The 24,199-nt window shown below is 40.7% G+C and overlaps 1 protein-coding gene across 22 annotated transcripts in view; it reads left to right on the top strand.

The window, feature by feature from the left end:
- The window catches only part of PDE4DIPP2 (PDE4DIP), a 238,182-nt gene that overhangs the window by 182,676 nt on the left and 31,307 nt on the right, over nt 1–24,199 (top strand). For all 22 annotated transcript variants that reach the window (XR_011463617.1, XM_070367402.1, XM_070367396.1 and 19 more), the window contains 7 exons: nt 1,206–1,322; nt 1,642–1,779; nt 2,634–2,746; nt 4,385–4,512; nt 15,049–15,137; nt 20,420–20,652; nt 23,654–24,089. Coding sequence is in view for 21 of the 22 variants with exons in the window: in XM_070367402.1 (XP_070223503.1) it covers nt 1,206–1,322; nt 1,642–1,779; nt 2,634–2,746; nt 4,385–4,512; nt 15,049–15,137; nt 20,420–20,652; nt 23,654–24,089 (1,254 nt within the window). In the remaining variant the exon portion in view is untranslated. The remainder of the gene's footprint in view (nt 1–1,205; nt 1,323–1,641; nt 1,780–2,633; nt 2,747–4,384; nt 4,513–15,048; nt 15,138–20,419; nt 20,653–23,653; nt 24,090–24,199) is intronic.

The following is a 24,199-nucleotide window of genomic DNA, read 5'->3' as shown; positions in this document are numbered from 1 at the left end:
TAATTATGACAGATCCATGAAATTAGTTTTAGAAACATAGAACAAGAGACATTCAAGAAAGATCCATAATGTTTATTGAGAACTTGCTGTATGTTATGCACTGCACTGGGCATTTAAATTAGCACTAATATTTACAACTCTGCAAAGTAGGTTAATGTTGGCCTTATTTTACAGAAGAAGAAGCTGAAACACTGTTTTAAAAGATGGAGAGGAATTGTTATGTGGCTAGAAAATACTAAAGCTGTGATTTAAGCTCAGGTCTTCTGTGACTCAGCATGCTTCCTCAGAAGTCCTTTCCCGGAGCAGATAATTTTTCCCATCCATATGCTCTATTTCTAGTGACAGTTTTCATCATTTTCTTAGAAGAGGCCTCTCAGCCTTACAGAATCCCTTCCCCTTCTGCCTCCCTATACAACTAATTGTTTGTCCAACTTGGATGAAGAGAGAGGAAGCTTTAGGGCCACAATATAGGGTTACAGGCTAAAACTAAAAAACCTTTATGTCACCATCGCCTCTACTGTAGAAGATCAGACAGTGTCATGGGTCCCTAAACTAAGTCTGGTTGGCCAGTCTATATAGCTCCTCAGTTTTTGTTCCACCTCTTTCCCATAGTTAGATCTATAATATAAAACCTGTGTTCATATTTGTGATGAAATTATCTTATTGTATTTCTTTTCATTACCACATCTCTCCTTACAAACAGAATCATGTTATATGACTCAAGTTTTGAGGATGTGAAATTGTGTGGTATTTTAAAAATACGAGTTTAAAAAAAAATCCCCTAGTTTCCCTCCTTTTCTAAAATTTCGGTTCTACCCTAGCCAGTATGTTGTTCCTGTTTCTCTCACATACACTCAATTAAGACTAATGTTTCTGGACTTCCCTGAGATCCCACATGCCATGCAGTACAGCCAAAAAAAAAAAAAAAAATTAAAAAAAAACCAATTTGGTATGTTTTGTAGTGCTAACAAAAAGTAGAGGACATCATTAAAACCACATTACAACTTCCTATGAAACATCCTTTGATATCACACGGTGTGGTTTATGGATCTGATCCAGTAGCTCACTATTCATGTTCTAGTTTTTATTTGCACTACTGGTTGATAATAATATGATATGGAAAAGCATCTGCTTCAGTGTCAAAATGTAACCATGACACCCACTGTTTGCTCTGCCCACTGACTTCAGGATTTCTTTCTCCACAGATGGAACTCTCTGCACTCCAGTCCATGGTGGCTGTGCAGGAGCAAGAGCTGCAGGTTCAGGCTGCTGACATGGAGTCCCTGACCAGGACCATACAGATTAAGGAAGACCTCATAAAGGTCGTTCAAAGCTTTTGAAAGACTCTTGGAAATGATTACAGCTCAGAATACCTTCACCTTCAGACAGCACTTGGATTCATTGAGTCCCTGTGCCGGTGCTTGTCTTCTGGATGCGGTGCTTGTTTGAGCCTCTTGGTGTTACCATATTCTCTCTGACTGATATCAGAGTGGCTCAGATTTCATGAAGAAGCTATTGTTACTATCACGGCTTATTAATATCCCACTTAATGCGTAGTAGATTATTTCAAGAGCATTTGTTCCTCTGCTGAATAGCATTTTTTTTATTACTATTTTTATTACTAGTTTTTTTTACTTTTAGGACCTGCAGATGCAGCTGGTTGATCCTGAAGACATCCCAGCTATGGAACGCCTGACCCAGGAAGTCTTGCTTCTTCGGGAAAAAGTGGCTTCAGTAGAATCACAAGGACAGGAAACGTCCGGAAACCGAAGACAACAAGTAAGCTATTGGAGTACAGGCCTTATTTTTACTGCAAAATCAGCAGTGAACAAGATGTCAGTTACTTATGATGGTGGCTGTTGCTGGAATTTCATCGAGAATCTGTGCTCCCAAGTTCCCCACCGTGGCCAGTAGCAGCCACAGGTGCTGTTTTCTACCACGTGTGGTTCCATTGTAACCGCTGCCCCAGATCTGACCTTTCTTGAGTGCCAATCTTGTTATTAATCGAAAGACCGGTTTACCTGTACTCCTCCGTGTCTCTGTTACCATGTCTCTAGACACTAACTACTCATCTCACTCCAAACTGGCTTTAATGCTACCAGTTCCCTTAAACAGGTTGCCGGTCATGCATTATCACAGGTCGTCTTCTTTAGAGCACTTTACTGTAGCTCACAGTGACACCTGTCTGTGACTGATGGATGTCTTTTCCCCAGCTGGATAGTAAGTTTGTCCTTAGAACCTGGCACAGAGAAGGGGCCCAGTTAATGTTTACTCAGTGGATGAAGAGCACTTGTGAGTCCTGCTGTCTGTGTCCCTCTTGCCCTATCCTGGCTTTGTCTCCCACTCCTCCCTCTTAGCCTGTCTCCTGTGTTTCTGGCTTTGTTTTCTTCTTTCTTCTTCTTCCTCCCATAGTTGAATTCTGCCTTACAGAGTTTAAAAGATAAAAACTTTATGACAAATATGACATTGACTTGAAAACTGTAGCATACTATATAGAAAGGTTAAGTCAGTAATGAGATAGTGAGCTGTTTGAGTCATTGTCTGTGCTAATACGTTCTTTTGATCTCTTTCTCAGAATTAACTGTGGCTTCATGTTTCTGCTTGCATGTTGCTTCACTTCTTTTTCCCCTCAGTTGCTGCTGATGCTCGAAGGACTGGTAGATGAGCGGAGTCGGCTCAATGAGGCCTTACAGGCAGAGAGACAGCTCTATAGCAGTCTGGTGAAGTTCCATGCCCATCCAGAGAGGTGAGAGAGTGACTTCATTTTTTCCTTTTATTCCTCATTACGTGAAGATGCCTACAGCTTACAAAGTGGGAAGAAAAAGAAAGTGGACCATTACTGGGGTCCAATTTGTCATTCGTTTTATGGATTCCTCTGAGCCTCAGCGTCTAAATTAAGTCAGGAATACTTCCTGTTTCATGTAGTTATTGCAAAGATCAAATGAGAATACATGTCAGGTGTCTCAATTAGTACCTTGCATGTAGTAAGAACTTGTATACTTCTTTCATTTGTCTGCTCCTTGTCCTATTAAAGGCTGCTTCGTTATATTCTAATAATAAGAGTAAGACTATAAAGGGCCCTGATATTCACTGAATGTCACTGAAGAAAATGTATTTGTTGTTATGGCTACTATTACTGCAAGATTACCAATAGCCATCATGATGAATATGTTTTCCTGTACCTCTTAATTTTTGGTCATATATATTATTATCTTTCTGGTACATTTTCTGTTCTCTTTATTTTTTTTCTTGTTTTGTCTTCCCTCCTAGCCCCTTTCTTTGTTTCCTAATTTTTATTTTTGTCACTCTTCAGCTTTCTCTAATGTATTGCTGAGTCAAATTTGTTTTCTTTCTCTTTCAAGAAAATGAAGGCAGAGGAAGGGTATGATAGGACCACTTGTGTTACTTGTTAAAGAATCTGACTCTGTGAACTGGATTCCTTCTCAAAGTACTGTAAAGTTTGGTTAACAAATGACAAAACATATACCTTCAGTAGCAACCAACCCTACTTGGCTCAACATGAATTCAGTTTACAGTTAGTTTTTCCTGGGTTTTGGTTTTTCAGAGAAGGCAATGGCACCCCACTCCAGTACTCTTGCCTGGAAAATCCCATGGACGGAGGGCCTGGTGGGCTGTAGTCCATGGGGTCACTAAGAGTCGGACACAACTGAGGGACTTCACTTTCACTTTTCACTTTCATGCATTGGAGAAGGAAATGGCAACCCACTCCAGTGTTCTTGCCTGGAGAATCCCAGGGACGGGGGAGCCTGGTGGGCTGCCCTCTATGGGGTCGCACAGAGTCAGACATGACTGAAGCGACTTAGCAGCAGCAACGCATTCAGTTAGAAAATGAAATTTCTCCTAGTAACCTTATAGTGGTGTTAGCTAAATATTAGGAACTATAATTTTATGTCAGATTGGCCCAGAATCTCGGATAAAAGGACAAACTTTACAGAAAGCAGACCTTGCTAGTCTACCAGCAATGAACACAGGTGCCACAACAAAGACCACATTCATTGATTGTATTCTAGAGACACAGTAAAATGTGTCTCCTAGAGTCTCATGGCTCAGAGTGGCACTGTTGGCTCTTTGGAAGCATCTATGGACTCATTATGGGCTTCCCTGGTAGCTCAGTGGCAAAGAATCTGCCTACAATGCAGGGGACACAGGTTCGATCCCTGGGTCCAAAAGATCCCCTGGAGGAGGAAATGGCAACCCACTCCAGTATTCTTGCCTGGAAAATCCCATGGACAGAAGAGCCTGGGGGGCTACAGCTATGCGGTTGCAAAAGAGTCGGACATGACTTAGCGACTAAACAACAACAATGGACTCATTACATTGATGGCTAATTCATTTTCCTTCCATGTGTGGCATGTTTAATCAGCTCTGAGAGAGACCGAACTCTGCAGGTGGAACTAGAAGGGGCCCAGGTGATACGCAATCGGCTAGAAGAAGTTCTCGGAAGAAGCCTGGAGCGCTTAAGCAGGCTGGAGACCCTGGCCGCCATTGGAGGTGGGGAACTGGAAAGTGTGCGAGTTCATCACGAGCATGGCTTCTGAGCACTGGCGGGTCAGACTGCAGCCCGGGATGGAGACCCTTGCGTGCACTAACCAGAGAGCCCTGTCTGAACTAAACGGTGACTTACTAATGCTAGAACTGGTACAAGTAGCATCACCTACGGAGTGAGACTCACTTTAGTCTACCTGAATTTCACTGTTCGTAACTGTCTCTAAGTTGAATGGTGGAGGTTACAAGGTATATTTGCACACTCTAAATCATTCCATTTTAGTTTCCTCACCCCTCCTTCCTTCTTTTCCCTTATCCTTTCTATGGGCCAATAAAGTTTATTCCCCCCACTTCCACAATCCATTTCATATATTCCATATCATGTCATAAATGCATGTGTGTGTATTTTTTTTGCCATTCGATCAACTCCTGCTCTTTGAGTGAGCAATTTTTTAATCAAAGGTTCAAGATGAGAGAGATAGAGAATGAGAGTCTGTAAGAATGACTCTGCAGAAATGGTATAATCCTTAGAAGGTAATCAAAGCTAAGACTTGCAGTAGTAGACTGAAAGTATTGGGAAGGCCAAGTTAAAGAGCAGAGGCAAAGACTGTTAAAACATTTATAGTAAACCTTTACCTCTAATATTGTTTCAGAGTTGATTATTGAATGACAGTGAAAAGAGATTAGATGCAGGTTAAATTACATTAATTTTTTTTTTTTTAAATCAAGCGTATAATATTTAGTCAGAACATAACTTTAAGGAGGTTCCCAGGTCTTTCAGGGTCAGAATTCTCCACATAAAAGGATAATTTCAAATGTAATGTCCCCTTTCAAGTTCAGTATTTCACCAAATAACTCATTATGGTCAGAATAGCCTACTTCTTGTAATTTTTTCATTGGTAGTGGCACTAGTTGGAGTACTATATTTTTGACTTTTTAGTGCTTTTGCATTTCTCCATATTAAAACAACTAAGGCTTCTGGCTTTGATGTGTTTGAATAGTTTAGAAAGAAATGTCACACATCTTTCTAGGTTTTGGTCATTGTCCAGTGTTTTGTTATTGCAACATGATGGAAGTAAGAAAGGAGGCCCTTTAGATTATACTTCTGGTATCTTAAATATCAATGTAATTGATATCTTAAATATCAATAAAAAATAACAGTAACCAAAGTTACTCTGGAGCTTTGCAAGCTCCTGAAATTTGTTATTTCTGCTGGGTATAATTTTCCTAGCTTAGAAGCTGAGGTTTCAGATTTTAAACATGGAATTTGGAACTAGGGATTGGGGCTCTTTAGCACCATAAATGGAACTGAGTACCCTTTCTAAACTACGTGGAGCACAATGGTTTTTCTTTTTTCCCTCCCATTTTTTTACATGACATTTTACTTCTTTCACATTCATGTGCTTACATGGCTTGTTTGCATTCTAAATTCTGTCCAAGTTTCTGTAACCTCAGCAACACCTGTAACAGAGCATCACTCTAACGTGGACAGGGAAGAAAATATTTTCCTGGAGAAACACCCTGGAATTCTCTGAATTTGCAAAAGATTGTTAGCCATAAGCTTCCTCTTAAATGGAAATGCTTTACAGTTTTAATGGGCTTGTTTTGAGGGGAAAAGGCATCATTCAATAAAGGAGATAGGAAGTATAAGTTGAATCATCCATTTTTTTCTTAGTCTTCCAATTTTTAGTGACCCGTTCCTGCACAAAGCTTTTTGTAACATTCTAGAAGTAAAGAAACAGATAATCAAGCTGTAGAAATATCAACCCACCAACTAGCCTCTCATATGATTACAAGGCATTTAGGAAATGTCTTTTCTTATTTTTACTAATAGACCAGTGGTGCTAAGTTTCCTGTTAAGATTCAGCCATGGGTGATATTTGGCTTCTAATGGCTCATAGAGATTACAGTAATTTAGGTAAGCTACTACTTCTGTTTCTGTCATCCTACAAGAGTAGGCATTTCCCTTGTTATCTTGAACAGTTGCTAAATGTTAGAAAAGGTAGTGGAATGAATAATGAGAAACCCAACTTCCTACCAAAAAATTAACAAAATACATAGATTGGGGGAGAAAGTAAGTGAACTCTAGTCCTGATTCGGATCCTGAAAAGATGGAGTAACTTGTTCTTTAGTTTCTTACCTTTGATATTGGTCCTTAGGAAACATTTTAGAAAGTTAAGGGATTTAGTGGCACAGAAATTAGAAGTTTGATCTTGATATCATAGATGTGACTAAAATCTGGTTCTGACTTTCTGGTCTATAGAGTTGGAATAAGGCTTGTGAACAGTGCTAACTGGAGAGAGTTTGCCAGTCTAACAATTTTGTGTGATAATTTGGCATCTTCTTAGAGAATATGGTTCTAATGAATTTTGCTCTGTATCCCGCAGATGATGCTTTGGCCCCTTCATTCATATACTTGTATTTAGCATGCTATAAAATAAGATTCCACTCCCTCCTTAGGAGCGCAGACCTTTTCTTTTACTGAATTGTTCTACCTTTGCCAGGAGTTTTTCAATATTACAATAACTTTAGATAAAGCCTTGTGTGCTTATAGAACCTTATGTTTGAGGGGGGGGAAAGGTGAAATAAAATGGAGTTAAATTCTCACTCAGACTATGCTTAATTGGAAACAGAACTTAAATTCAGAAGAATCTGAATTTGATCGATTTGGTAGATTTGATAGTATTGATAGATTTGGTCTTTCACATATTTCCTTTCTGGTTGTAATGGTTGTAAGAGGTCAAGGTAATTGAAGTCTATATAGTTTTTAGAAACTAAAGAGTTGAAAAGGACCTCCAAGAAGATTTATATAATGAGTGAAATGGAAGTCCTTTTGATAGATGTTTCCTTTAAACTCTTTTCTATTACAGGATTAAACTGTATCATTGAAGTCTGATCATTGATAATACCTAGTATAAATCAGCATTTTCTGGTGTTCTCTTTTTAACTATTTAGTCAAGTTACAGTAACTTTTTTGAAAAGGCCTGATGGGACTGTTCTAATATTATCAGCCTTTAACTCTTATCCTTACCCCCCCTTCCACCCCCTCCCACACCCACTTCTCTTCATTCATTTCTGGACAGCAGCAGTATTTTCATTTCTTCTGCTTCCTCATTTGTATTTTTAAAAGATTTGTCTTTGTCATTATGTATAGTCAGAGATCTGTGAAAGAGCAAGAAAATCTTGACCTGAATAGGATAGTAGGTCCAAGCCGTAAGTTTCCTGAGGAGGTTCTTTAGTTTATTCCACTTGCACCATTTATGCCTAAATGACCCCAGTGGCAGATTTCTGTAAAAGGCCTATCACTGTTATGCTTGCTTACGCTTCTAATCCAGTGTCTGGTTCAGAAGTTTGGCTCACAGCTTCAAAACAGTCCAAGAAAATTGATTTCAGTTCTCTCTGCTTCAGTCATCTTCTTCCTCTCTCTGCTTCAGTTGGATCTAGAATCCTCTGATTAAGACAAGGAGAAACAGAACAGATTACACCCCAAATTGCTCCTGTCATTGAGGAATAAGTGACCTACCTAAAATCACTTCCCTTTGGAGTGTAAGCCCTAGAGCAAACAGTTGTTTAATACCTTTGCTTTCTTTGAGCTAGTATTAGAAAATTCTGGTTCCTGTTGATATGATCAAGTTATCGTTTTCTGACTTATTGGTCATTTTCTTTCTTTTCTTTATATTTTGAAGTCACAGAATCTTCACGTCCCTGAAAAACTCAAGTTGCTCCTTCAACTAGGGTCTCACTAGTAACTCTGCAGTTTGCAGCCAATGTGCAGGGATATGTGACAAACTTCTTAGAGAGTAGGGAAGGAATATAGTGACTCACACGCTTTTCAAGTCCGTTTTCCATCCTGCCTTGTAGAAATGGTACTAGAGGTGTGATAAGTGAAATTAGCTTTGTTTTTCAGATACTAATATCCTGTGAGACACAAACATTTAGAGAATTTTCTCTCATTTCTTTTTGTGGTGAAGCTCAGAGAGCTTTTATTCTTCTGCCTTTGGTACTGCAGAATCATTTGTACTGCAGAAAAAATAGCTGGGGATATGGAGTTTATATAAGGCAACCCAATAAGAAAAACAAGGAATGAGTCCACAGGCCAGGACAGCAGAATAATTTCTGTGGGGTGATAGTTTCTATTGTCTTAAAGCATTTTAGAATATGGATTTAAGCCACCTTGTCACTAGGCATTTGGAGCAATTAACTTTAAGTCATTTTTATGACAATTAAAAGACAATCATATAGATTGTAAGTAGTGTGAGTATTAACAGAAGGTAAGTCCTCAACTTCTTCCCATATTATCACTGAGCCAGGATAAATTTCCCAAATAAAAAATCAGTGTTTGTAATTTGCTTCCAACAAAGGATGGGAAGTGGAAGAGAGACATTGAACTGTAGCGCTAACAATACTAATTTTATCAGATTTCAAATAAGAGTAATTAAACTTATAAAATGATATACTAATTCTTTTTGCATCACTTTCCCTTTTTGTTATTTAAAGTCAAATTCCAGAAATAAAAATCTTTATCATACTGTTTTCTTCTTGCTAAAGCTGGAAGGATAAAATAAAAAATTCAGCAACATCAGAAAATGTTTGATCTAAAATAATAATGAAGAGTATGGTTGTTAAGTACATGAACCAAATCGACTTCCTTGTTCCCTTTGAGAACTCATGATTGTCTAGCAAATGCATGTAGATTTGTTTTTAGTGTATAACATGAATAGACAGTGCTTCCTTTTGCAATTTCAAAATAATTGCTTTGAAATACCCCTCTCAGTCTGTAAACTTTAGAGGCATGTGTATATACAAGTATGTTTTATAAACCATGAATTTGTGTGTTTCCACTAAGTATGATCAATTTGATAATAAAAGCAGGTTTACTTCTTACCACTTAAAGTTTTGATCTTAGGGCTGTTGAGGAAAAAGTGATTCCTAACAATTTAGATGAAGAAGGAAGTAACATGTTACATCCAGTAACTGGGCACTAGATCCTCTTAGGCCTATTTACCCACCAAAACAAGCTGTAAGTTTTCATTTCTTCATGGCACTGTGTTGTGTTAAACTGTGTTAACATTTGTGCTAGCATGGAGCATGTACTTTTCTATATATAAGTGTTAGAATTTCAGCTATTTTAGTTGAAACACAAAATTGTTACTTATCCAATAAAAGTATCAAAGGCCAAACAGTAATTATTTGGTTTCATTCTTAAAAGATCAATGAGAAAAGTAGAGAAAGCTCTTTATCTTTTTTTTCCCCTTATAGGAGAACCAGTCTATTGATGATTGTACTAAAACTCCAAGTTAAATAAGGCTCTGAAATAAGTGAATGCCTTTGTATTTATTTAACTAAAGGAAGGAAGCAGAAGAAACCTGAATTTTTCTACTCTCAAGGAAATGAAGCTAAAGAAACGGCATTAAACTTCCCCTAGAAATGTGAAATGGATTGCTTTACCTTAAAAAACCCTTCCTGCTCTGCTTGCTGAAGGAGAGTAGTGGAAAGTGGGATGAAAGTTTGAGGAGCCTATTGTTATGAGCTATCCGGGAGATAGTGAAAGACAGGGAAGCCTGGCACGCTACAGCTCATGGGTCTCAAAGAGTCGGACACAGCTGAGCAACTGAACAATTGTTATGATGGGTGGTGCTGTCCCTGTGTATGTTCTGGAAAGGCCTGTTTCTTGTGTTCTTTGAGGAACAAAGAGATCATAGAAGGAAGAATTCCTTGACATTACAGAATTTTAAGTCACTGAAAACAGTTGCCTTCTGAATTATAAGCTTGTAAGCTGGAAGGGTACCTAAGAGATACTGTGATTTAAAGACAAGGATACACCATAAAGGAACTTGACTGCAGACATGTGTCCCCACCCCGCCCCCCAGCTACTTTGGTTCCAATATTAGAATGTCTAGTTAAAGAATTTTATTTCTCAGGAGAAGCTTATGGAAGACTCTATGAAATCTTAGTTTTCTTATGGTTCTAGAAGGGAATGGATGCAGGTAAAATTGCAGTTTGATAGGAAACCTTTTTTCTTTGATACTCTCATGTAGGATCTTAATATTTAAGTCATCAATAGTTGGTTCATGAGGTGAACAGGTGAAAGTTCTTATAATTTCATGGTAGAGTGCCTAAGAGTGAGAGGGAGGTGGGCCCGGAGGACATAAAGAGCCTGGCACTGAGGGAAAAACAGCCAGGCACTTGTTACTGCAAACTTTTTCATCTATAAAGTTTAGCTCTTTAAATCACGTTTCAAAATTAGTCAGCTATGACTCCTGTGTTCTGAGTAACTTTATGGGAAAATATTATTCCTTTTCTGTTGGTTGCATATAAATGGCTTAAAAAGAAAACAAGAATGACTGTAGAGTAGAATTTGGAGAAAATGGTCTTGTTGCAGCCCAGTTGGGGCTCATTACTGAAGAATTAAAATAATACTTCATGACTTTCCCTCAAGGCTTATTTGTGCATGATGGAGTTTTAAGGAGTTATTATTTAATGATGATTAATCCTATTTGTTAAAACACCTATTCAAGAGTTCATCTTAATCTACTGATCTGTGTTTTTTTCAACTGTCCTGCAAAGTAGGAAGAACTTAGAAGAGTGTTACTTCAGACCTCCATAGTGAGCAGCGAAGAGGTAGACTTAAGATCAAATAGACTTAAGATCATCCCCTGAAAACACTGTTGTTTAGTCACTCAGTTCTGTCTGACTTTTGTGACCCCCATGGACTGTAGTCCACCAGACTCCTCTGTCCGTGGGATTTCCCAGGCAAGAATACTGGAGTGGGTTGCCATTTCCTCCTCCAGATCTTCCCGACCCAGGGATCAAACCTGTGTCTCCTGCATTGGCAGGCGGATTCTTTACCACTGAGTGTTCTGTTGAGTACATTTAGGTTCTATGCCCTTTTTCAACTCTCTACTTTCTAGCACATAAACCAGTTTGCCAATAATATTGTAAAATAGTAATAATAAGGAATATACTGAGTGTATGCCAAGCACTGTTTCAAGCACTTCAAAGGCACCAAACCCTTTATAGCTGAAAAATGTATGGAGTGGATATTACTATTAACCCTAAGAAGTGAGAGAACTAAGTTATGAAAAGGATTTGTCTAAAGGCACATAACTAATGATGCAAGCAGAAATCTAACCTAGACAAACTGGCTCTAGAGTCCATGTTCTCAATAATTATGCCATCCTCAACTTAAAAAGCACAAAAGTATGACTTTTTGCCTCTGTGATAAAAAAGACCTTATATTTTCATACCACTTAAATTTTGCCCAAAGATTTTAAAGTATTGTATTTAGAAGTTTATTTCTATGTACTTTATAGAGCCAGATAGTTGATAGAAAGTAATGCTTCAAGAGAGGGAAGTTTTGGTAGCACCTCCTTCTCTGTGATTCAGGGCCTTGAAACTTGGGAGAACCACAACTTGATAACTATTATTGAAGCCTCAAATAAAAGTTTTTAATACAGTTTCCAGTCTAACATGTAAAACTTACCCTGGAGATCGAGAGACAAGGTAAATTTGAAAGAACAGATTCTTAGCTTTCAGTAGTTCTAAAGGTGGCAGAACATTTTAGTTCATATTTATCAAACATTAGCAATAACTTCATCAGTATAAAATATAGTACCTTTAAATTAGAAATTTATAGTTCTGAGAAGTGTTTTGTTGCTTGGAAAAGCTTAGAAAAGGGTATTCTCCACAAAAGGGAAGTTCTTACTGTCATTTTTAAAACCAGGAATGGTAACAGCAGAGGCTTGTCTACTGTAAACTTACAGGTAGGACTTTGTGCAGGATAACTTATTTCAATATTTTTTATATATATATATACATGTATATATATATATATTTTTTTAATTTACCCCTCAAACAAACACATTCAAAAAAGCCTTTTGCATTCAAATTGGTAAATGCTGAGGTACCCGTCAAGCTGCCCTGAAGGAAGTACCACAGACTGCTGCTGCTGAGAAAATGAATAAGGAAAACAAAACCCCTATGCAGTAGAGTGTCAGGATGAAATGGGCATTTTTGCTTTGTCTTCGTTTAACTCTTGATGAAGTCAAAATCATGGTATCCTGCCCCAGAGTGAATTAAAGAGAGAACATTATTAATAGAAAGGCAGATGTGGCATCAGAAAGGTCGACAAAGGAAAGTCGAGGGCAGAAAGGGTTAGAAGCCTTCAAGGCCAGTGACAATCACCCTTTCTAATCTCCACTTACCTTACTTCTGGAATCCTGTACAGGAATCATCGTAGGATGTGAGCCCAGTGTGGTATGGTGGGGGTGAGAATCCTGACCTCATAGAGCTGAACTTTCTTCAACCACAGGATTATTCTTTTCAACACTCAGAAGGGAAACAATATGAAAAGTGTGTTTTTTAAGTCTGTCACTGAGTGGAACAATTCATTTTCTTTGTAGAGAAAGAAAAAAAGGTTCTGATCTCTATTGTTCAGGGAACAGTGAACAATAGTGTTCAAAGTGAGCATAATACACCATAGTTGTCCTCAAGTGAATTAGCATCCTGGGTTCAATGAATTCCCAAAGCCCCCACAGCTTAGGAAGTGTGTTCATTCACCTCTAGAAAACCAGTGTCCTGAATGAGATGGTTCTGGGGCTGGTTTAAAAAAGTAAGTATTGGAAATCTCTATTGTACAACAGTCTGCCACAGAGCTCCAAAGGTGTCTCCTTGTGAGCAGGGCTTTACTGAATAGGGTACTGCCTTGGTCCGAAGTGAACACAGCATTCATGGTAAAGATCAGCAAATGAGTCATAAAATTAAGCTGTTAGGACAACATGCTTTTAGTACTTTTTCATGAGATTGGCCGGGGCCATTGCAAGTACCCTGGCATAACCTTGCAGATGCCGAGAGATGGAGTGTAGGTGTGAGCTGGCCTGCTCATCTCACTTGTAGAGGGTAGTGAATGCTCATTATTTATGCAGAGCCTTTCATTCATGGTGTGCGAGCTCAGGAGCAGGTTCTCTGCTCTTGGAGGAGGAGACAAAAATCTGATTTGTCACCAGAAGGAACAGTGAGTGGTCTCTGCCTGAAAATCCAGAGACTTGCCATCTTGGCATGGCTCTTATACAGGGCTAGCTACAGCTGTGTAACTGTGGTCAAGCCACCTAATCTCTGAGGCTCAGGTTACTCAGTGGCCAGAAGAGGAGTTGTAACAGGTTGGTTTCCGAGGCCAAGGTCAGAACTGGATCTCAGCGTTGTTTAACTTGTGCAGGTTCTGTAAGACCCAAGGAGTATCAACGATACATTTTCTTTGAATTAATTATAATTATAATTAATTATAAAATCCTACATTTTCAGAAGAAATCAGTAATGTGAGCGATAGGTCTTAATCTAAAATTTGATGAACAGTCTTATTTTTACAGATGTGGAGAAGAAGGAACACCCTATATTTGTGCTGTCTGAAATGGCAGCCACCAGCCAAGTGTATGACTATTTGAATTACATTTAAAAAGATAGACAGACATAACATTGGGACTCTTATAAGAAAAAAGCCTCATGAAAATTCTTTTAAGCAGTATCCACAGTTTCAGATACAAAATTATGAAAGTGATTCTTTGTATTGCTACTAATTCTCTCAGTGCCATCCAGAATTTCTTCAAAAGGATTAGACATAACAGGATAATATTTTTAAAAAGAATATTTTACTTTTAGATGTTTGAAAAAAATCATTTCCTTGGGCTCAGTAGCCACATGTGAATAGTGTCTACTGAACTGAACAGCAAAGGCATAAAATTGCAAAAACTTGTGTTGGTCAGCACTGCCCTAGACATATATCTAGATCATGAACTGCAGCTACTTGTCCCTTGGTGTGGGGCATAGATGTTTGTGTCCCAGGGTGACTGTGTTCATTTTTGGTGAGTCAGTGAATGGATTAAATTCCTTTTAGACAAAATGGTGCGAGAAACCCTTCAGGCACAGGATGTTGGCATTGGACAAGGGTTTAGGGGCGATGGGAGGAGGGGAGGTAAGAGGAAGGGGTTAGGAAACAGCTGAACCATTCTCGGCCCTGGAGCTGGACTAGACCTCAGCTGCTGTAGGACACGAGACCCTCGCAGGAAGGTTCCTCATAGAGGTAATCACCCCACGCACGACTGATCCCAACAATGGAAACGTGGGAGGAGCAGGGCTGCCCCATCCCAAGGAAATCGGGGATCCTCTCCGCACTCAGTGGTGGGAAAAAGTTGTCGCATTGGGTCCATGTCACAGTAGGGAAAATTATTACATAGTGGCAGGAAGGAAATAATTCAGGCTTTCTGGAAAGAAGTGAGAGGGGTAACCACTTAGTCCTGCAGTCTAACAGCTGTGCAGTTGAAGCCAGCTTACCTTTTGAGGTTTAAGCTGGAGTGTTAGTAACAAAGTATCAGTGATGACTTTTCTACAGTGTTGGTGCTGCCTTCCCTGTCTGCCCTTCTGGCAAGGGGACCACTCTGGGGGGAAAGGAAGAAATCAGAGGCGGATGGCAAAATGAGTGTAATCTAAGCTGCTGTCTGGAAGGCACCTGCGAAGGGAGTCACCTTTCTTTTCTGGACCCACTCCTAGGTACAGCTGCAGGGGACGACACGGAGGATGCGAGCACGGAGTTTACCGACAGTATCGAGGAGGAGGCTGCACACAACAGCCACCAGCAAGTAAGTCCAAGCTGAGTCCTGGGGTCCCGGGGTGGAGGGCTCAGAGCCCTTCGGGGACTGGTGGTCTCCTGCAGCCATCGTGGGCCTGGCATGAGAAGCTCTCTTTGTGCATAAACCACTTCCCTGTCTTCTTCCTGCTCTCCCCAAGCTTCCCAGCCACCTTTCCAACCCCCATTCTCACTCCATTTTTCTTTCCAATCCACCCTTTTTGCTCCTTGTATCTTGTGCTCCTGCTCCCTGCCCCTTCCTGCCCTCCTTTGCCCCTACGTACCATCTATAGCTATAGCTTCAGAAGAATTTTTACTCACAACAAAACCATGGACACTTACCATCTTGGGCTTTTGTAACCGAAACACATCCCAGAAGACAGTCACCAAAGGGCCACTTGGGGAGGTGGCAGGCCTGGCCCCTGCTTCAGGAGAGTGCTCTCTGAGGAACTACAGAGGACTGGAATGCCTCCAAAACCAGGCTTATTCTTGGGGAAGTCTCACTATATAAAAGAGAACTTTCTTGGGCACTTGACTGCTCAAGTGGTGATGAATCAGTGACCAGCAGATGACACATCAAGAGCAAGCCCTGGTCGGACCTCAGAACGTGGTACCCAAGGCTGAAACATTGTTCTCATTGACCAGCAGTGAAGGTGTAACCAGCATTTTCTCGAGTTCAAGGGTAGAATGTCCTGGACTTAGTCACCGAGAGTGATCCCATAGCATCCACTGGAACGCCTCTGTGTCTTCACCTTGCCCAGGGACATTTGGCAATCTCATGTCCTAAAGGGACCGGTCGTGTAGATTTTTTCAGGAGCAAGTGGATCATTGGTATCTGTCGTTCTGCAGAAGCAGCTGGGCATTTCCAGAGATAGCTTCCTTGGAGCAGTTGGAAAACTATGGGGGAAATGAGTCTGCCTCTTCATCTCCTGCACAAGAAAAAGATGAGGCATGTCTAATAATCCTACGGAAAGACCCACTTGAGCAGGACCCAAACCTCACAGGATTGGGCCCAATCTTTGACTCTTGAGGACATAAGCAGTTGTCTGAAACACCTCCCGTTCTCAACACAGTTTCTCTACCTTCTACCAAGACCCCCTTTGTGTTGCTCTAAACACACCTGGCCCTAACTTATCCCTTGAGTTCCTGCACGAGCTCCACTTCTCTTTTTGCTTGGACAGCTTGTGAGTCCTTCTAACCAATGCTTGTAACTTTAATTATGTGCTCGGTTGCCCCTCTGGGCCGATCCCTCGCCTCACCTCTCACTCCCTGATTGCATTGAGGATTTTGGGTGGGAGAGAAGGGTCTGCAGGAAGTGAAAATATCTACTCTCACACAGAGCTTGACTGGGATGTCAGCTGTTAAGCTGACACTGATGGTTATTAACTTCAGAGTATATGAGCAGGAGCCACAGATACGGAAAGAGTCAGATGTGGTCCAAACTATGCGTGATAGTAGGGGTTCTCCACTCTGATTCTCAGTTATAGGCAGACTGGTTTGTAAAGTCACTTCTTCCTCAACCTTCTTTTTCCTATAGCTGAGAGTGGAGAAATGATCAGACTACATTTTGAGGTCAGTCCAACCCTGGAATAAATTGTTACATTGGGGCATTTGTACTTGCCTTGCAGTGTCTTCCCTATCCCTTGGCATGTGTTCAGTTGCTTCAGTCGTGTCCGACTCTTTGCAACCCCATGGACTGTAGCCTTCCAGGTTCCTCTGTCTATGGGATTCCCCAGGCAAGAATACTGGAGTGGGTTGCCATTTCCTTCTGCAATCACTTGGCATAGGAGATACTTAATAAATTAGACAAGTATTTATCTGTTGGATGAAAGAATATCTTGGGTAAGCACTGTTTTTCTTTGCATCTCCTTTCCTTGAGAGTCAATCTTCAGTTCTGGGAAGGAGGTATGTGAAATCATTGTAAACTTACAGCAAGTTTTCTGAGGGTTGTGGGCGTGGATCTTCTGCTACCAATTAAATAAAGCTTGTTTTGTCATAACTGTCTTGTGTCCAGATTCTCAAAAATGTATCTGCTTGTTTCCAGGGAACTGGTCCCTTAAGGTTGTGCTCTGAGCTTCTCCTAGTTATGTCCTTGGGAGTAGACCTTATTCTCAACACCAAGCTCCCTTCCTGCCTCAGGCATACACACACTTCCCCTTATACACATATCCATCCAACTTTATGTTCCTTTTAAGGCAAGAACCAACTTTTGGCCAAAGCATATTGCTCCATCTTTGTTTTTGGACTCACCCTCCTCAGGAAGTTTCAGGTCTGGCCATAATGGTAATTTCCCCCAGGTATCTCTCACACAATTCCATTCTCAATCAAATGTAAAGTCTATAATACCTAGGAAATTCCTGTGAAAGAAACTAATCATCATTGTCTTTCTTCATTTGAACTTTTGCAATAGAGAAAACTAATCAACAGTCACAAATGCAAAGGAAAGAAAGGCAGTGATGAACTTGAAAAAGGGTCACTTTTAATACCTTAATGCTGTCTGAGAACTGAATACGTTGTGGGAGGTATGGAGCAATAGGGCTAAAACAAAGCCATTCTATTCAAATAAGAGATCAGGTTTGCACATTGACTTCTGTGGGGCAAATGGAAAAACCAGCACACCAAAAAGCTGAAATATAAAATGGAAGCAATAGAACAGAAAAATTAGGAAATGAGAAAAACAACAGCAACAATAATTTATGTGATGTAATTAACAATAGAACCACAGGATTCATACCACTATTGCATACACTGCAAAACCCTGGGGTTTTGCTTGAGGAAAAACAATAGAAATATTAGCTTCCCATAGATGATAAAGAAAAAAATAATTAAAATGCTAGATCCAGAATCACTTTTCATGCGTTTGCATTTAAAATTTAAAGACAAAGCAGTCAAAATAAACTCCCTTGGACATTGAAATATGAAAAGTCAGATTAGCCTGGGAACAAATCAGATCTCTGTTTTCTCATTTAAAAGTAAGAAATCAGACCAGATAAACCATATGGTCCATTCTAGTGTTGACATTCCATGGGTCTTATTTTCCCTTTTTAAAGAAAGCCACTGTATTTAAATCAATAAAAGATAACATACATCCAGAAGGCACTGAAAAAATAGATGGCATCATTAAAATTAGACATTATTTTTAAGCAGAAGGAACCCTTAAGGTTTCCCTGGAGTAGGAAATGGCAACCTGCTCCAGTATTCTTGCTTGGAAAATTCCATCAAGAGAGGACCCCTGTCTTTGGGGCCCCAAAGAGTCAAACACAACTGAGCAACTGAGCACCCTTTATTAACAGCAAAGAATAACTGTGTCCATATGCAAGGCTGATGGCAGTGTTTATTTTAGGTAACTTAGTTGCAAAGAGCTTATGTATAAAGATAACGTCACATAATTTAAATGAAAGGTTAGGTCATAAGCTTTCAAAAGTGGTTTTATCCAGTCCTCCTCCATTTTGTCCCAAGTGCATCGTGGCACATGCGGGGATGGCCACCAGTCTAAGCCTGGCAGCAGAGCCATAGAGACATTCTCAGGAGCCTCCCAGATCTCAGGCTTACAGCTGCAGGTGGGATTGGTGCTGGGAAATGAGCACACGTGGGCAGCTTCTCCTTTCTTCCTGGAGAGGGCAGAACTTGCACATCTCTTCACAACCTCCAGTGCTGTGCTACTAAACGCTTTACACATACACGCCATGAATCAACCCCAGCACGCACCTGAAGCCTAGATTTTAGCATGCTGTTACGAGGTCCAAAGCAACAGTCAGTGGCTTTGAGCCGAGCCAAGCAGATCTATTAATCACTGATTCATTTAAGCTCCTCTGAGCCCTGTTTTCTTCAATATATTCCTGATCTAATTGAAGGAATCAAGAATATAATTAATTCTACAAGTCATTCCTAATCAAGTGGCCACTACATGATTTATGGAGATGCACATAAATATTTTGATAATGTTGATGATTGTAAGTGGTTCTTCATAGCCAGAAAGAATTTGTGACAGGTACAAGTCAGTATATTTATAGAGAGAAAACATGACCCAGAAATAGCTGTGTGGAGAGGTGGAAAATTGGGAGGTCAAAATCAATTTGAAGTTAAGCAAAACCCCAAAATGCTGCCGCTGAAAGGAAAAAGAAGCCATTATAACATTGGGATATAAGATTAATATTTGACAGGCAAGAAATTCATGTACTAAAATAATTGGTCATACACTAAGTAGATTATCATACTTGGGTTTTGGTTTCTTTAAAGAGCATGATGAAAAAGCTGGAGAGGCCCCTAAGACAAACAGTAAAAAAGTTTAAAAGTTAAAAAATTGTTATTTGAGGAAAAAACCATACAGTCTGCTTTTGTTAAAATCTTAAGGAGTAACTTCAAGAGTATCTTCAAAAACCAAATTGCTTGGAAATTGTTTCTGCTTGTTTTCTTCTCACTTGCTTAGATCTGTAGACAGAGTTTGGCTGGCAGCACCAGCACAGAGTGTTAGCCAACAGGGAAGGTGGTTGCTAGACAGGTGGCCTCATTTTATTTTATTTTTAAAATATTTTATTCAACTTTCTGTTTTATATTGGGGTATAGCCAATTAACAAGGTTGTAATAGTTTCAGGTGGACAGTGGAAGGACTCAGCCCATACATGTACATGTATCCATTCTCCCCCAAACCCTCCTCCTATCCCATCCCATCCCATCTAGGTGGTCTCAACTTTAACTTCTCGCCAACTATAGATTGTGATTCTCCTGCTGCCAATGAAATTAGTTTCTTTGTCTTACCTGTAACTCCACCCATACCCTATTTCTCTGGTTATGACTCCTGAGTGCCCAGATCCTTCCTCATAATCATCCTTGTCAGAGTCTGAGTTACAGGCCCAGCCTCAGGCTCTAAGCTGTGGTATCTTAGCCATGCTATTTGCAATCAAGGGCTTGAGTGCTGTGGAACTGATGAAGTTTTTGTCTTGTGAGAAGGCTCCCAGGGAACTCTGTCCCCCAAGAAAGAGAAGAATCAAGAGCATCCACACTCTCCAGTTCTCTTTAAACCTCGTCTGTTCACATTTGTTTTAAGTTTGTTGTGTGCTTGTGGTTTTTCCTCACCCACCTGCTCAATTTCTTCCTGCTGCCCACGGCAAAAATTCTCCCTGCTTGTGTGGTGCGTCCTCTCACCCAACCCAGTCTCCAGGGATCCCATGGTTGGGAAAGTCCTAGGAGGGAGGTCTACCTTTTTAGGTCCCTTTAAAGGCTGCCTTTGTGCTCTGATGTTCCTCATAGATCCTCTTAGTGAACTAACTTCTTTAAACCGTGGTTTTCTTTCAGCTCATCAAGGTGGCGTTGGAGAAAAGCCGGGCAGCTGTGGAGACCCAGAATGTGTCTCCTGCTCCTCCCACCCTGACAGGAGGGGACGGTAACAGGGGTCTTCAGGAGGAAATGCTCCACCTGAGGGCTGAAATTCACCGGCACTTAGAGGAGAAGAGGAAAGCTGAGGGGGAACTGAAGGAGCTAAAGGCTCAAATTGAGGAAGCAGGATTCTCCTCTGTGGCCCACATCAGGTAGGACGTGCCCCAGAGAAGAGGAGCCTGCTGATTGAGAGGCTGCTGTAGCCAAGGGACCACATTGCTGCAGCCAAGGAATTCATGCCACCATGGGGCTTCTTGGTCCACATCCCAGGCTCCATGCATGCATGGTTCTACAGGTTCTTAGAAAAGCTAATAATACTAGATAATGCATATGTGTGTGTGTGTGTGTGTGTACGTGCTCCATGTCTAACTCTTTGTGATGCTATGGACTATAGCCCACCAGGCTCCCCTGCCCATGGGATTTCCCAGGCAAGAATACTGGAGTGAGGGCCATTTCCTCCTCCAGGGGATCTTCCCGACCCAGGGATCAAACCCGTGTCTCTTGCATCTCCTGCATTGGCAGGTGGATTCTTTACCACTGAGCCACCTGGGAAGCCCTGAATAATGGTGATTATCAATAATTACCATTTGAACTATTCAAATAAAGTAAAAGTGAAGCCGCTCAGTTGTGTCCGACTCTTTGTGACCCCATGGATTGTAGCCTACCAGGCTTCTCAGTCCATGGGATTTTCCAGGCAAGAGTACTGGAGTGGGTTGCCATTTCCTTCTCCAGGGGATCTTCCTGACCCAGGGATTGAACTCCGGTCTCCACATTGTAGGCAGACGCTTTACCCTCTGAGTCACCAGGGAAGCCCTATTCAAATAAATCTGTTCTTAATTTAATATAAAAATGCCCATTTTCTGCTATATGTATGACTGTCACAAGTGGAAATCTCCCAGTTGTATGACAGGTATTGCTCTTTTGAATTGACTGGAATGTGTAAGGAATCTCCTGCTACCCAAGATGCTTCACTGCTGTATGCAGAACCAGAACAGTCCATGAGGAGGAGGGTTTACACAGAGCCTCCACTCATCTTTCTCTCAGCAGCACAAATCCTTAAATTGTGGAATAACAATTTTAATAATCTCTGTTTTATTTACTTTGCAAAAGTGGGAAGTAACTTATTCATTGGCTAGAATGGCTCTGCCTTTAATCTTTCCCCTCGCCCCCCAAAGAAGCTTGGAAAACATGCTAATAGCATAGGGATAATCCACTCACTCATTTGTCCATAAGGGTCACAATCCTCATGGCCTGCTGTTTGAACACAGCTGTGCAGATGAACAGCTCCTAATCCATACCCTATAGTTTCCCTGTCTATTGTACGCCACTTAAATGTCCCTGAGTCATAGAATAATATTAATATTAGTACTTTGACATCTAGCACAATGTACCTTTTACTGTTAAGGAACCTCAGGCCCAAAAAGTTCTAGCAAACTTGCTGAAGTTTGCATAATAGTCCATGGCAAGATCCCTGGCTCCCAAATATTAATTTCTAAGCCTTTTCTCCTATATACTTTATCGAACGTTTTTTGAAATTTTCTTGCAATCATCCTTTGTTCTGGTTCTTTTACTCTGAATCATCATGATATTTCTCATCTTAAATTCTACTTAAGCTAAAGCTTAAGTTTGATTTAAACTTCATTATGTGTAAACTTTGTTGTGCTATCATGGGTGAGAACAGTACATCTCTTTCAATCCCACAGCTGAATATAGAAGGACCACTGATACTGTACAAGATTGACTATGTAATTCGTAATTCTATGTAATTCTCTTTTGGGAAGATTTCGTTGAGCATTGCTTTTGTTAGTTTGTATTGTGAAAACAGCAGGGTTTTCCCCCAAATACAAAGTTATGACATAACATTAAATATTCTTTATACCACACATGTGCCCCTTTCGCCCCTTTCTTTCCCTGTTACACCTCCGTTTTAGTAAAATACCTGTTCCCCTTTTCTCCGTTGAGGAAACTCTCACAGTCTCTCTGATTCCTGTGTCCTAAACCACGCTCACCCTTAATTCACTCTAGACAAGCTCTGCTCTATTCCAAAACTTTAGGATTCTGAGAAACGCAGTGTAGAGGCACAGCCAACTGCTGGTCCTTCAGGCTGTGAATCAGCTACTTCCTTTGTCTCTCTGGTCAGCAGTTCTCAACGTGCTTAAGAATCACCTGTGGAACTTAAATAAAATGTGGATTCTTAGGCCTTAGCCCTAAAGCTTTTTAAGCAAGCACCTCCTAGGATTCTGCTGTTAGTATTCCTCAGGTCTGCAGTTGACAAGAGCAGAATTCTGTAACTTCTCAGTTGCAGACACTGAACTAACCATAGCACTTAAGAATTTCATGTAAGCATCCAGTGGCTCCACTAAGTCAATGAAGTGAATTGCCTTTTTAAGTAAATTGCCTTATTAAAGCCATACTTTTTATTGCTTTCATCCAATCCTAGTAAAGGATTTGGTGGGAGGAAAAGCTGCAACCAGAATATCTTGGTGAAAATTAGTTGTTTAGCCCATTATATCTTCTCAGCAAATATGAATATTCTATGTGCAGCTGGCACTGTGGAGGCTCTGGGGACACTGGGTGAACAGGACAGACAGAATCCCTGCTCTCATGAAGACGATCTCCTACAAAGGAGCCAGACAGAAAGCAACTAATTAGCATAAGTACATTTGACTACAGTTCTGGTTAGTGTTGTTTGTTTCTTCTGTGTTCCTGGGTCCCAGTTTCTCATCCAGTAGTTGAAAAATGACTGATGATAATTAATAGAACTGTAGTCTACATAATAATAAATTTATCCCAGGCAATGTCCTTTTTAATTTTTTATTAACAGTTTAAGTATCCTTGTTTATTCTACAGGCCACTGAAAATTAGAACATGAGGTTGCAAACATGGGTAAAGACAAGTAGACTGTGTGTCTTGAGTCCCAGATTTTTAGTGATAATGCTGCCAAGTATTTATGGGAGTGTGGGGAATCTCCTGCTCTTCCTGAGCCTTGATTTCTTTGTATATAAAATAAGGGATGTTTTAATAGGTCTCTGAAGTCACTTCATGTACTGGGGTGTCTCTGAGTCTCTGATGGACTGAGTTGTGGGTTAACCGGGCTCTTAGGAAATGAGGCCAAGACCAGACCCGGCCCCTGACTGTGTATGTTTCTTGCAGGAACACCATGCTGAGCCTTTGCCTTGAGAATGCAGAGCTGAAAGAGCAGATGGGAGAAGCAATGTCTGATGGATGGGAGATTGAGGAAGACAAGGAGAAGGGCGAGGCGATGGTGGAGACTGTGGTTGCCAAAGGGGTTCTGAATGAGAATAGCCTTCAGGCTGAATTCAGAAAGGTCCAGGGAAAACTGAAGAATGCCCGCAATATCATCAGCCTCCTCAAAGAACAGCTGGTGTTGAGCAGCAAGGAAGGGACTAGTAAGCTTAATCCTGAGCTCCTTGTGCACCTGGCCAAGGAGATCAACAGAATGAACACAGAGCTGGTTTACTCTCCTGGAAAGCACCAATGCCTAGAAGAGGAGGGTGTGACCACAAGGCCGTGCCCCAGACCCCGGAGCCTTGACCTTGGGGCTGCCCTCACAGTGGATGCTCACCAAGTAAGTATGGGGTTAGATGAAAAGCCCTTGGAGAAAGGCTGGAAATGTCCGTTTTTGCCTTAAACAGGTCTGCCCTGTGGGTCAGGAGGTACCACGGGAAGGGCACCTTT

The sequence above is a fragment of the Bos mutus genome, chromosome 3 (genome assembly GCF_027580195.1).
Source record: "Bos mutus isolate GX-2022 chromosome 3, NWIPB_WYAK_1.1, whole genome shotgun sequence".
Taxonomy (NCBI): Eukaryota; Metazoa; Chordata; class Mammalia; order Artiodactyla; family Bovidae; genus Bos; species Bos mutus.
Note: the sequence above shows the minus strand (reverse complement) of the source record. Positions and strands in the feature narration are given on the sequence as shown.